This window comes from Aptenodytes patagonicus, chromosome 7 (genome assembly GCF_965638725.1).
Source record: "Aptenodytes patagonicus chromosome 7, bAptPat1.pri.cur, whole genome shotgun sequence".
Classification (NCBI taxonomy): Eukaryota; Metazoa; Chordata; class Aves; order Sphenisciformes; family Spheniscidae; genus Aptenodytes; species Aptenodytes patagonicus.
Window position 1 is genome coordinate 7,311,060 of NC_134955.1, and position 13,609 is coordinate 7,324,668.

Sequence of the window (13,609 nt, forward strand, 5' to 3'; positions counted from 1 at the left end):
AAATTGGTAAATGGGAATTTTGCTAGACCAGATAATAAGATACTGAAGAAGTAGCTATCTACAGCACTACAGACAGAATCTGTGGTAGGATATTGACTCCCCCTATCACCCACAGCCAGAATGCCCTTTCTCACTCTGTAGGCAGCAAGAAGAGTTTACAAGGAATATCATAGGAAGACCATTGTTTTCGGTGGTCTGTACATGAGCTCTGGTATTATAATTTTAGTTGTTGCAGGAAATGAAAAAGCATCTATGTTTTATTAAATGACCGAACCATAAAAAAATACTTCATTAATGCTGAAAAAAATGTTTTTTGTTAATATGCAGGGGCAGTGTAAGACCAGGAGCAGCGTACATATAACTGGGGAGCGAGAACCTTTCTAATTAAAACTATACGAATACTAGGCTTCCTGATTGTAAGACAGAAACAAAACTTATTCACCTCTATGACTAGCCTATAACAAGGCAAAATCAAAAGCAGTTAAAACTGTTTAAAGCCTTAGCATTCCTATTCTGAGTGTAAGCAACAAAACCGAAGACGTTTTCCTCCAATATTCTTACACAGACAAAAAACCCCCTGTAGTTCATTTAAGTAAGCCTTTGACTTAAGGCAGTCAAAGGGATGCTGGTTCCAACATCAGTATCAGCAGAAGTGAAATACATAAGGATACTTAAAAAAAAGGTTGTTTCTCTTTCAAGTAGAAGTTAATTTCAGCACTGGTGCTAATGTGACAAAAGAAGTTGTATCAGATGATTCAGCAATTGAAAAGCTAAGGCAATTTTTTTTTCCTTTGCTCTCCCCAAAGTTGAGACTTTTTTTTTTTAAATTAGAACGACTGTACATATACCTTAAGTATATGTTTTTTAATATATTCCATTAGGATATCCCAGGAATAAGTTTCCAAGATACAGTAAGAGTCAAACCAGATATGCTATAAAGAGGTAGTGCCGCATTTAATACTTACCATTTTAAAAAATGTTTTCACAACACTAGGAGGTGAAGATTGCATGGGAAAGCAGCACATACCTTTGGATTTGCCAAGGCATTAATGACATTTCCAAGAGCTAGCAGGGAACGGTTAATATTTGTTCCTTCTCTAAAACGAGCCCCCTTGGCATTTGTCGCGCTGGCACGTTCAGATCCTGCCAGGTCAATGAGAGACATTTTGGCGATGCGAACATTTTGATTAATACTAGCTGTTTTATCTTGCTGCCTTAGATAAATCTAAAAAAAAAAAAGAAAATAGTTAAAAAATAACCACTAACCAGTCTGTTGTTACTCTAAGCAGTAAGCTAAATTTACAGTGTAACAACTGTTTTCAGAAATTCTTACTGGAACTCTTCTCGGAATCCAAGTTAAACCTTTCAGTATGTATCTAACACCAACAGGCAATTTGGCCTAATGGAAAATAGTAAATCCATTTCTGACACTTACCTTTTAAACTCACCTGCTTCAGGTATTAGTAGGGAAAAAGAAGCAGAGTGTGGTTGCACTGGCTTTGGCTGGGATGGAGTTAATTTTCTGCATAGCAGCCCGTATGGGGCTTTCAGATTTGTGACCCAAACAGTGCTGATAGCACACCAGCGTTTAGCTTTTGCTGAACAGCGGTTGTACTGTGGTGAGCAAGGGGACAGCTGACCCTAACTGACCAAAAGTTTCTCCAAAGTAGCCATGGCTTGAGGACTGGCTGGGCATCAGTCTGCCAGTAGCAAGTGACTGCTTCCCCCCACCCCCTTCACTTATGAAGTGAACCACAAGGCATTTCCCTCTCCCTCTCGCTTTTGCCCTTTTGATTCTCTCGCCCATCCTGCAGCAGAGGATTAAGCAAGCAACAGGGCTGGCTGGGGCACAGTGGCAAAGATTGGTGAGCTTCAAATGAATTTTATAGCTAAAATCACTCTTGATTCTTCCACACTCAAGATGTATACCGCACTATTGCACTTTAAACTGAAAAAGGTGTTCATTTTTCAAAGGCACCTTTAAGAGTATGCCATAAAGATATATATATTGGGATAAACCAGGAAAAAGGCTGGACTTTCAGTGATTTAGACTTAACTGTAACTACCATTAATAGGAAAACAATACTCATTTACTGCTGTGAAAACACATACTACTCCAGGGTCTTCTGGAAAGCTGTGACCCCTGAGGCCACTTGCTGCCCCCCTCATCCCTTCTTTCCTGAAATGTTCACAGTACAGGAGATATACAAGGAACTAAATGCTTTTGCTTCCTACTTTGAGGAAGTAGGCAAAGCACAATTATACAGTCAATAAGAAGAATTACAGTTATCCTTAGATGGCTTTTACTTTTTCAGGATTCTCTATAACTTCTTTTGTGCTGAGTGCCTTGCCATCTGTAAGGTTAATGGTTACTGACACTTTCATGAACGCACTTTTAGACAGTGAATTGGGAAAGAGTTGCCCTACACATAAAGGTGATTGACTAATAAAGACAATATCTCACCAGTTCTGTAGCTTTAAGCTTAGTGCATGAGAAATGAAGTCTTCCCAGCAATTTGTAACAGAAAAAAATTGACAAGTATTGGGAGTTAATGAAATTCTCATGACTTGCCACAAAAGGTATGTCTATACCAAGTAGACATGTTTCTATATCAAACAATACAAGTATGTCCTCTTGTACTATTTCTAGTACAACATAAAAAAAAAAAAGAAAAAAGCCACTTCCCTGTACTTATCTAGGTAAAGTAGCTATCTCAGGCTGGTAGCACTTTACCAGAACCCAGTAACTATCATTAGTGAAATAGGGAAAGGTGGAGTGACAGCCAAACTACGTTATATGACTCAAACTCTTACAAAAATTCAAAGGATACAGGAAAAGCCCCAAAGCAGAATCTTCTATTTCTTTGTCTGTCAGCAGAACACTTTCAATAGAACAGTGTGGCAATTGGAATATTACTTTCAGATGCAGTAATTGCCTGACCTAGATAGAGATTTCAAACCTAAGACAGATGGTACAGTAAGGCAAAACTTGCATCTCTAAAATCAGCTCAGAACGTCCTGGGCCAAGACTTTTACTACTTTGAGTCAGTTCCAGAAAATGTCCTGCTCCAATAAAGTTAACAACAAAAACCAAAGCCAGCGTAAGAGAGAATCTATCACTACAGACAAGAGCAACTCTTAAAATAACAGAAAATTTAAAAATGAAGAGGAATCAAGACAGCAATAGGGATTTCTCATCATTTATATCTGTGGAACCAAAGAGGCAATAAAGGACAAGCAGGTAAGATATGTTTTGCAGAATGTCACAGATTTGTAGAAATAGGTGAGGAACTGACATAAATGATTACTTGTAGTACTAATTGACTAGTTTGTAATTATTTCTTATAGCTGCCAACACTGCTAATAAGTGCCTCAAGTAGATGGAGTATTTAAGAACCTACTTTAAAAAAAGTGTATGGTTGTGAACTTGCTTAGCTTAAACCAGTACACATTAATTAAAATCTGCTAAACTTCCAGTTGCATTCATTGGACCAATCTAGTTAGCAACAATAATATTCCTCTAACATGCCACATGCAGATGCAGTATTTATATTAAGCATTTGTTTACACACACATTCTTATAAATATGTGACATAACCCCCCTTCTCCCAGGCATAAAGTCACTTCTGTGAAAAAGGCTTAAAACCCATTCACTCTTAAATGCGCTATTATTCAAAGGCTGCACTAGTTTATCTTTGAGAACACACGATATTAATAGATACTTATATAAATCACACATTCAAGATACAATTGTCTAACAAAACAAATCATGACTTTTACCAATAATTTGTACACTTAACAGAAAATAACACTTAAGCAAAAGCAATTAAATATCTTGATTGACAGCTAGACTATCTCAAAAGACAAATGGAACAAACATTCAGGATTATCTCATTACAAAAGTTAACTGGATTAAGAATATTGCAAACACCACCAGAGGAAGTTTTTGGTACCTACAGTATCTTTGAACACAATCAGTCTGACAGTTTTTGTGAATGAACTGTGCACTGGGACTGAATGCTGAGTACATAGCAGAACATGCTTTGTGCCATAGTATGGCAATGCCTAACCTTTACATTGAAAGGTCTTTTCGTTCACAAAAAGGTTCTAACATCCAGACATTTGTGTGAGTGAGGAGTGAGCGAGCGGCTGTGTGGTACTCAGTTGCTGACTGAGGTTAAACCACAGCAGTCCATGAATATCAAGTTCAATCAAGTACGCCATTTAACTGACTGCAGCTGCATATGGAGACTGGCTAAGAGACCGCCAGTGCACTTTACACAACCAAGGCTACTTTGCTGGCCACTATTGCTATTGGGACACAGAAAAACAAAGAAAGGATGCAGAGAGATTAGTCCAGAAATGACTTTGTCAGTTACCTCAAGCTCAAAGACAAAAATGTTCACACTAGTTTGAGGAGTCTTAAGAATTCTATTATCAACAATAATGATCTCGGAGAAAAATCATTCAGGGCTTAACATACCTGAGCTGCAAAAATATATTTTAAAGTCAGATGCTTACTGTAACAATGTTTTGTAAACATTCAAAGGATAGTGATTTGTACTTTCTCATGCATCACACCAGTTCACAATACGTACATAATATGCACACAATAAAAAAAAGTGAAGCTTGTTCATTTTCGAACAAATACGAAAGGCATTTACAAAACCACTGAGCATGACTTTTCATTCAGTGCATTACAAACAAGCTGCATCCTAAATATTTGTGTATAAAATATATACATACACACACAGAAATCATATATTTGCTGTTCCTACAATATTTAGAAATGAGAGGATTTTTCTTTTCATTATGGTTTTACTTATATTGCCAGAAAGTAAACAATCCTTTCATCTGCAAGCATTCATATTTGGTTCACTTTTGCTGTCTGTAAGCTGGAAATAGTTTGAAATGATGAATTTAAAAAAAAAAAGTGCAAATCTGATTAAGTATACCGATCCATTTTTTTTGTCATACATTCAAACAAAATTGCTGTAAGACACAGGTATACTAATTTTGTCTGTATAGTTTATTTGGTGAATATGCAACTTCTGCTAACAAGTAGATTTATGTACAGTGAAATCAATTTGCCAGAATAAATATAGAACGTAGGCTGGAGAAGACAAACTCTCCAGCATCCCTATTCACAGAACTGTTTGTCTTCTTATTGAAGATACAAGTCGTCTGCAACATTTACCTAATTTATTTAATTGCTTGCCATTTTTAGAAATGAACTGAGAAGAATGCAAAGCCTGCCAGATAAGACAATCCAGAGCTTTTTCCTGTTGAGTAAAGGTGAGGGAGGTCAGACACTCCAGCCCAGCAAGTAAAGAAACAGAAATCAGCAGTTCGCTCTCTGATCTCGGACTGTGGCACTGCACTTTGCGCCTTATTAAAGGCAGCACACATACACGACAATGCAGCTCTCAAACTGAAAAACGTCATAAGTAGTCTTTGCCTTAAATGTACAACCATGGGCAAGACCTCGGGGGAAATTAAAACCTGGAAGGGAAGTTTCAAACAGAAGTCTAAGGTATATAAGAAAACATAGAAGCTTTTAGAGTGGGGACGACTTTTGCTCCGTTACATATTTTAGAAGTATTTAACACATTTACTGTCCGTTATTAACCTCTTTTCTCATTAGTAGTGACAGCAGAGCTCTGGAGAGCTAATTGTACAGCTGCTTGCATTGCCATCATCTATGTCAAAATACAAACTTTTGGCTATAGTTATTAAGCATTGCTTAAGTCTGCAGATATAGTTAAGAACTGCCTAACCGTTAAATAGTTTAGTTGTAAAGCAAAGACCAGAATTCAAATTTGGTTTAATATTTTGTAACCTGGAATGGCAACATATAAATAATACAAGATAATGTGCTTTGCAGTATGCACTAGCAAAGAGAAAAAGAAATTTTAGCTAACAATACCCATTTTTAAATATTTTTTTTTTAAAATATCACAGGTTGTGTTTAAGAGGAGTCAGAAGGATAAGGTGGTGGTTACCAAACAGCAATAATCTTTGGAGAAGTCTTAAGTTCTAGCAGATTTGTACAACGCGTGCAAAACTCATCTGTGGAAACTGAAAATCAGCATTTCATTTTGATGATGCAAGTATGTGTATGGAGATATTTTCAGAGAATATATACTGCTTTAATTGTTCTAAAGCTTGGTACATATCAGAATATTAAGAAATCACTTTAGTGTGAAAACCAACATTAACCAAAATAAGCAGGATGAGAAAGTACTACTTGAGAATCTCAGTTTATAGTCAGATGTATAACTGCATTCTGTAATATATTTTTTCTAGAAAAATGCTGAGCAACATAATGAAACCAGAAAGCATTAAAAAAACCTCAACAACTTTCAATTTATAAAATTACAATATGGAAGTATATTCAAAGCTCAAAATTACACTTTTACAGAAAAGATATTTCTTCTAAGGAGTATTAGTTCAAACTATTGGAACTAAAGAGCTTTTCATTGAGTTCATTTTTTCAAATATAATCACTATGCACCCTGACATACTTACAAGGAATGAGAAGTCAACAAGAACAGTAAACTAGAAAACTTTAATCTCCTCTCACCCAAACTAAAGTTCAATACAGTTTAAAAAAAAAGCTTCCATTGTATTCAAATTTAAACAACAACTACACCTCTCAGTAATGACCACTGTATATCTGCTGTATCATCTTACCTGAAAGACGGCATGGGACCGGGAAGAGGAGGCATTTACATCTGTGGGATGCTGTGTTCTATTTTTATTTCCATAATCCAACATTTGAAGGATTTCCTCTGCTGATTTAGGCTTTAAGGGTAGAGCACAAGATAAATGCATGGGGTTTTTTTGTTTTTCATGAACTATAGGAGATTCTACACCGATTCTAAAACACATTAACATTCACCTTCAAAAAAAATAAAGGAACTTAAAATTTTAGTTACCTAGAAATAAGAGAAATTTCCTGTTTTGGAATTGAGGCACTTCAAACAAACACTTTCAGTTAAAAAGCAGTAAGGCACAAAAAGCAAGCACTTAACTGCAGAAATATAAATCAGAGATTTTTTTTTTTTTTTTTTTTAGAATTTAAACAAATCTCCAAAGGTTCTCCATAGTCAGAAAAAGTCTTATTTAAGAATGACTGACTTAATTTTTCTTGTACTAATGTATTAGACAGTGATATGCTAATTTTTTTCCCCACAAGACCCAAGCTTTGGGAAGTATGGTGTTCGCAGTGTGAACCAAATTAATCACACTGTTACCTGTTGAATCATTATCTCATGTACACAAAAGCTGGAAGCTACATAGCATATAACTAAAAGGCTGCAAGAAAATAGGTCCACAAGAGTTATTTTCAGATTGGAAAACTAAGTTCTGCCACTGACTTTGCCAAAGAACTGCTATACTGGCCTGGAAAAGTCATTTAAAGTGAAACTTTTCAAACATGGTTATTTAGAAACAAAAACAACCCTGAGATGTAGACACAAGACTTGCAAAGGCATAGAACACTCCGAGATGCCACTGACGGCAGTGAATTTCTTTAAGAAATGTAAGATGTATTAGCCAAAAAACAAATCTTCCAAAACCTGAAGATGAGCATCAAACCAATGGTACCCTTTCAATAATAAGGACTGGATGCTTTAATCCACTTGTGTTTAAGAATACTAGCAGTTTTTTTCCACAAAATGCTTTTGAATAATTAATTAATTAGGTTCACAAGTTACTAAGGTACTGGTGATTATTGCCGGAAAAAAGCCCACTAGGAAGTTACCAAGTTGCATACAACTTTCACAGATCAAAGGGAACTTCACCATTTTCTCAAACATATTGTGAGGCTTCCTGAATTTCAATATCTATTTACATACCTGATGTAATGTTAGCCCTTGAACTACCACCCCCTTCTGGGTATCTTCACGAACAGCCAGAGGTCCCGAGTTTACCAGCAGATCACGGATCTGTTCATTGTAGACCTTTAGAAGGGAATTTAAAATATTTTAATAAAACTATCCTACCATACTTGACAGGATTGAACTTAACTAACCAGAAATCATGTCTTTTTTAATACTTCTTTAAGACAAAGTAATAAATTAATTCTGTAGAATTTTTGCCAAACAGCTTTCCTATACTGAGCTTGAAATATTCAATTAATTCAATTTGCATAATTTTTTTAGCCATTAAAGTGGGAGTCTCTCTTTCTTAGGAAATAACTTTATTCTTTATTAAAAAAAAGTTTATTCTTTTCACAAAAAAACTTTTGCAGCAAGCATGAATCCAAAGCAATTATTGTCCTCTATTACACTTCATAATCCATATTTCACCATGATTCTTAATCCAAATGTACTTCTGTTAAAATTCTTAAATACCTTATTTCTTGGTCTGTGGAAGCACTTGAAATAGCACATGGCAAAGCAAACTTTTCCCTCCTCCTCCTCCCCCCTAAATACTAACTACTCTTCCATTAGAACTTTGAGGGGGCTAGAAGGTAACAGTTTTACTACTACTGCTTGACAGCAGTGCCAAGACAGCTACTTGTAAAAACAGAACTGTGATGCAAAAAAGTTGAAGAGTGGAGAGGAGAAGGTGACAACAAAGAACCAAAGGAATATTTGTAAAGAGCTAACCGCTGGCATAGCAGCCCTAATTCAAGTAGTTTTACTGTATCTTAGATAAATAAACTGAAAACTTTAAAAAACATCATGAAGAAGGAATTAGATATCATCTTGTGTGATTTCACAGTGCTTATAGGATTTTATTGTGAAGTCCTGAAATATATCCCTGAAAAGATATGTTCTTGTACATATCAACAGATGTTCAGAGGGATGTAACTGATCAGGAAAAAAAATCATTAGAATGTTTAGTGATTGTCCTTTTTGGGCAGCCTTCTGTAAAATAGTAACAGGTGCCTCTGAATAACACCAAATTTGTGGAGCACAGTTCAGTTCCATTCCTATCAGGGACACATTTTGTAAAGTCTCAGAAAGGGCTGGGGGGGGAAGACAAAACCAGCTTGTCTTTATTTATTAAAATATGCCTTATTAAAAGCAACATACCAAATAGAGGAACTGGCTTACCTCTAAATAAGAGACAGCAACATTGCATATTTTATCTTCTTTTATTTGATCCATGCAATTATAAAGTGCCATCATGGTTAAATACATCACTCCAGGATCTTCAGGGGAACCTAACATTGTATGAGTCTTTCCAGCTCCCGTTGCACCATATGCAAGCACTGAATTTTCACAAAAAACAACAAAGCAAGAAGATGCACTTTATACCAGTAAGCTAATCAGAAATGCAAAAGTCAAATAGACAGTCACACAACTCTCATTCTGCACAGCTGTTTTCATAAACTGATCAAGTTTCTTACTTAGGCTTTACCTTTTACAGCTATAATCAGAAAGCTATTTCAAAATCACATTTATTTTTGAATTTTCAGTTCAAAACTAATTCACTGGCAATTTACATGAAAATATTATTTGCTTACTCTCATAAATGTAAGCCATCAACTTATTGCAGGTAGATATTTCATTTCCTTATAATGTTCCATTTGCTAATTAAAAAACCAAGCTCTTAAAGACAGTTCATAAAGCAGGCTACCACACACTCTGGTTGAATAACTCTTTCCAGAGGAATCCCCTCATAAGCATGCATATCTCACATAAAATTCTGAAGTCTATTATAATAACCCCAACATGAACTCATTTTCAAAATAGAGTAGAGCTATCCTAACTTCCATAGGCTAAAAAGTCAGCCTCTTACATCTATAAATTAAAGCAAAATGCTTTATTTATATCTCAGCCTTTTCTAAGGCCTTTGCAGCAGTTGGATACAATGGTAGAAACTTCAAGGAATTTAGTGAAGTTTTTGAATTGAAGAAGATAAATAGCAGTTACCTGTGCAGTTATATCCATTTAAGAAGCCATCAATTACACTTTTGGTAGTATGCTCAAAAACTTCCAACTGGGATGAACTTTCAGCAAAAACAGCATCAAACACAAACTTAAGATCTTTCTTTTTTCTTTTATTAATATCCCTATGGGTCAGTCTCTTCCCGTGAAAGAAGCTAACTTCCTCCTCCTTTGGATCAAAGACCAATATATGCTGGTCAACAACATGAACAACTTTGCTAAAGTTGCCATCTTTTTCCTTTTGAGACTCTGGACGGACACGGACCACCACTTTCACGTGATTACAGACATCTTCTTCCTTAGCAGCAGACATAACAACGTCCCTTTTGTCCCCCTTCTTCGCTTCCAAGGCTCTTTCAGACCAAGCAGCTGAAGCTTTTCTGCAATTGACAAAAAAAAGTGAAAGGCCTTATATTTCAAATATAACCTTTCAATCAGTTCACACCTTTAACCAGGACTAATATCTTGCGCCTGTGCTGGATCTGTCCAGCCCCTGTTAGATAGCCCTCCAGACTGCTACAATGATCGCGCCACTTTGGGAAGTGCTGTAACTGCCCTGAAATGTGAACTGGTTCAGCACAGCTTTAAGAAAACTAAGCTCATAAGCTTATTTCCACAATTTAAACTGTTAGTTCATCTACCGGCTTTCCTTCATTTCAGAGCAAGCTTGCAGATGAGCTACCAGGTTTCCACGGAGCAAAGCGGGTGGTTTTCTTGTCCTTCAGCAAAAGGCAGAGTAGCCGCCTGTCCGCTTTCTCTGGGCTATTGGTTCAGTCACATTGCCCGTAGGTTTAAAGAGACAGTTAAAGTGGAATTCACGTTTAAAGAGACAGTTAAAGTGGAATTCACGTTAACGTAATTTGCACGAGACACGGAAACATATTCCACAGACGTCAAACCAGATTTCCTTTTAACAGGCCATCCTTGCTGGTAACTGAGGGTTGTTCGCTCCTAACAGCGGACAGCGACTGTCGCGGTAAAGGCTCTCGGTGACACTTTTTCAGCTTCAGGGCGAGTTGGCCCTCTCTCAGCCGAGCCGCCCCACGGCCGTTGGCATGACCGCGACACGGCCACGGAGTGAGGCCGTAACGCGGAGGGAACACCCAGAGGCAGGCGAGCGGGCGGGCCGCGGCCCAGCCCCACCCGGCCCTCTCGACACGCTCCTCGTCCTGCTGCAGGTAGATCTTCCCCAGGGCTCACCACCAGGCTCAACCCCACGACACAGACGAGGCTAACGGCGGGAGAACCCGACCCCCGCCCGGACGCCCGGTCGCCGCCCGGGCCGCCACTCACCTCAGCGCCGCGGCCGAGCAAACGGTCACTAACCCCGGCCGCCGAATTCAAACACAAGCGGCCCGCCCCCCCCGCCTCCTCATTGGCCGTCGCTGCCGTGACGCCAGGAGTGCGACGGCGCCGACGGTAAGCGTGTGGGGACGAGTGGCTGCGCGGCTCTAGTCCACACTGGGGCCGGGCTGCCTCCGCTAGCGCGGGACGCCCCCGGGGCTGGGGCGCTCCGCGGTACCCAGCAGGCGGGTGTCGTCCCTGGGGCTCAGCCCTGCCCTGCCCTGCCCTGCCCCGCCCCGCCCCGTGGAGGCCGCAGGCACCTGCTGCTGGGGGTGGGGGTAGCCCCGGTGTGGCGGTCTCGCCGGTGTGAAGTTGAGGTGGAGGCGGGCGCGGCCCTTCCCGCCTTTCTCAGCCTCTCGGGGAGAGCGGGAGGCCTGGGCGGAGGGGAGGTGCGGGGTGCGCGCGTGGGGGAACGACCCTGTCGGGAGCGGGGCTGAGGGGCAGCGGCAGAGCCCGCGGTGAGGGGGTCTTCCCCCGGGCCTGGCGGGGCGGGCAGGCGGCCTCTCGTTCCCGGTGGCCCCTCGTGTCCCGCCGGCCTCGCCCGGGCGGGGAGCGGGGAATAGCCCTCACCCGCTTCCTCCCGCGCACCGCCGTGGGGCCTGGCTTGGGCTGGGGTGCGGGCTGCGTGCCGCTTCTCTGGTCGTCTCTGGGAAAAAGCGTTATGGAGTTGAGTTTGTGTTCCCTGGCTGCCTTTACCGTCCGCTTCAGTGCAAGTCCCGATCTGCAGGCGGCTGCCTCGAACTCTGCCCAAATGCCACTTAAATGATTTCTGCTCGCTTCTAAGAAAAAAAAAAAAAATCCCTAATTGCATAGAATGAGGATGATTGTAAGTGGGGTGATCTGTGTCCCTAGTGTTAACAACACGTCCTCAGCTTGTACCAACGTAGGGCAGTGTGAGTTGGATGATGATTGTTGGGTCTTCACCAATGTTCATACAATGATTTCTGTAGAGACATTGTGGTTTGTGGCAAAATCTCAGGGCTATGGAATGCCTGTGCAAGGCTATAGAATCATATGCTTCCAAATTTAAGGTAAGGAGAAATACTGCCCATCTGAGGCTTAAATTATCAGGAGAATAACTTTCCAGAGGTGATAACTCAGCATGTTCTACTAGTAGGTTACTGACTTGGTTTTGGGGTGTTTTGGACAGGGGGAAAAGTCATCAGTTCTCCATGTAGTTAAAAAGCAAACTACGTAGCTAATCACACTGATGTTTCCAGGGTTTAGAGTATTATTTCAGTTAGTTATACTCTGGAGAATTCTTGCCTCTGGCTGTGCTCGAAATACTTGGTATTGCAAGATGTAATGCATGATGAAAACCATATATTTACTACATATGTAATGCTAAATTATAGCACCATTTTAAATATGGTTACAGTATTTGATTTGTGCATTCCCATTTTAACTAGAAATACAGAAAACTTGGCAACCAGAGTGCTACTATTCAGAGCAAGTGTCTCATTGTGTTTGGCAAAACGGAGGGGAACAATTTGAAAGTAAAGTCACTGTTCTGGTTGTGCTCAGATTTGGTTAGTCATTTAATCTTAGCATCACCAGGACATTGTAACGCTCTTAGAGTCCTGGTAATGAAAAGAAAAAGAGGTGTTACTTACGAAAAGAAAACTGTTGTTGCTTGAATATGATTGATTGGTAGATGACATTGAAAATTTTGAGAACAAGTTAAAGAGATTCTCACTTTTTGCTGACATGACATATCTATAAAACCACCCATCTTGGGCTGTGTAATGCTTTACTTGTAGCATTTCCATTTTGTTTTTTTAAACAAACCTACTGTTTTAAATATTTGTTTCAAAGTAATTCCTGACATCTACTGTTTTTTTAGGTTGAGCAACTCCAAAATGTTACCTCATTGTCTGTGCCAAGTTTACAAATGTTTGTTTCTGCGCAACTTAAAACTGAATTTGATAAATGTGGCTACTTTGGCCAGACGGATCCATTCTTCAGCAAAAAAACCTTCTGACTGTGAACTAAAGGAACAAACCGTCCAGAAATGTGAAACTGAAGAGCTACCTCAAAGTACAGAAAACAAAAATTTTTCAAGATTGCACATACCAGTGATGCTGGAGGAGGTTGTTAATTGTTTATCCCCCCAGCCGGGCCAGGTGAGTTAAATGATTAGTTAACATTTGTGATTCAGTAGCAGTCCAGCAGAAAAGTTTGTGCAGTGTAACTCTTGTTTAGAGAAGTAAAGGGATGCTCTTTAAGACTGTTGCACTTTCTAAAGCTTCTAAATTGTTTTGCAATTCAAATTAAGGCTTTATATTTAAAATAATAAAAACCTGGCATCTGTATGCCTGAATCCCCAAATAAGCAGTATTTGTTAAAACTGTAGTAAGTATTTG

General features: G+C 39.3%; 2 protein-coding genes across 6 annotated transcripts in view; one reads left to right on the top strand and one right to left on the bottom strand.

The window, feature by feature from the left end:
* The window catches only part of KIF18A (kinesin family member 18A), a 45,494-nt gene extending 34,262 nt beyond the window's left edge, over positions 1-11,232 (bottom strand). For 3 of the 4 annotated variants that reach the window (XM_076343867.1, XM_076343868.1, XM_076343866.1), the window contains exons 1-5: positions 9,888-10,264; positions 9,066-9,223; positions 7,860-7,964; positions 6,694-6,804; positions 1,028-1,225 (exon numbers count right to left, since the gene is read on the bottom strand). In XM_076343867.1, the coding sequence (XP_076199982.1) occupies positions 1,028-1,225; positions 6,694-6,804; positions 7,860-7,964; positions 9,066-9,223; positions 9,888-10,215 (900 nt within the window). In that variant the 5' untranslated portion in view covers positions 10,216-10,264. Of the gene's footprint in view, positions 1-1,027; positions 1,226-6,693; positions 6,805-7,859; positions 7,965-9,065; positions 9,224-9,887; positions 10,283-11,195 lie in introns of those variants that run through there. The other variant, XM_076343869.1, reaches the window with a different exon arrangement.
* A 69-nt stretch (positions 11,233-11,301) lies between these two features.
* METTL15 (methyltransferase 15, mitochondrial 12S rRNA N4-cytidine) overlaps positions 11,302-13,609 on the top strand; it is a 98,540-nt gene continuing 96,232 nt past the window's right edge. The window contains exons 1-2 of one of the 2 annotated variants that reach the window (XM_076343871.1): positions 11,302-11,321; positions 13,090-13,369. In XM_076343871.1, the coding sequence (XP_076199986.1) occupies positions 13,106-13,369 (264 nt within the window). In that variant the 5' untranslated portion in view covers positions 11,302-11,321; positions 13,090-13,105. Of the gene's footprint in view, positions 11,322-11,743; positions 12,278-13,089; positions 13,370-13,609 lie in introns of those variants that run through there. The other variant, XM_076343870.1, reaches the window with a different exon arrangement.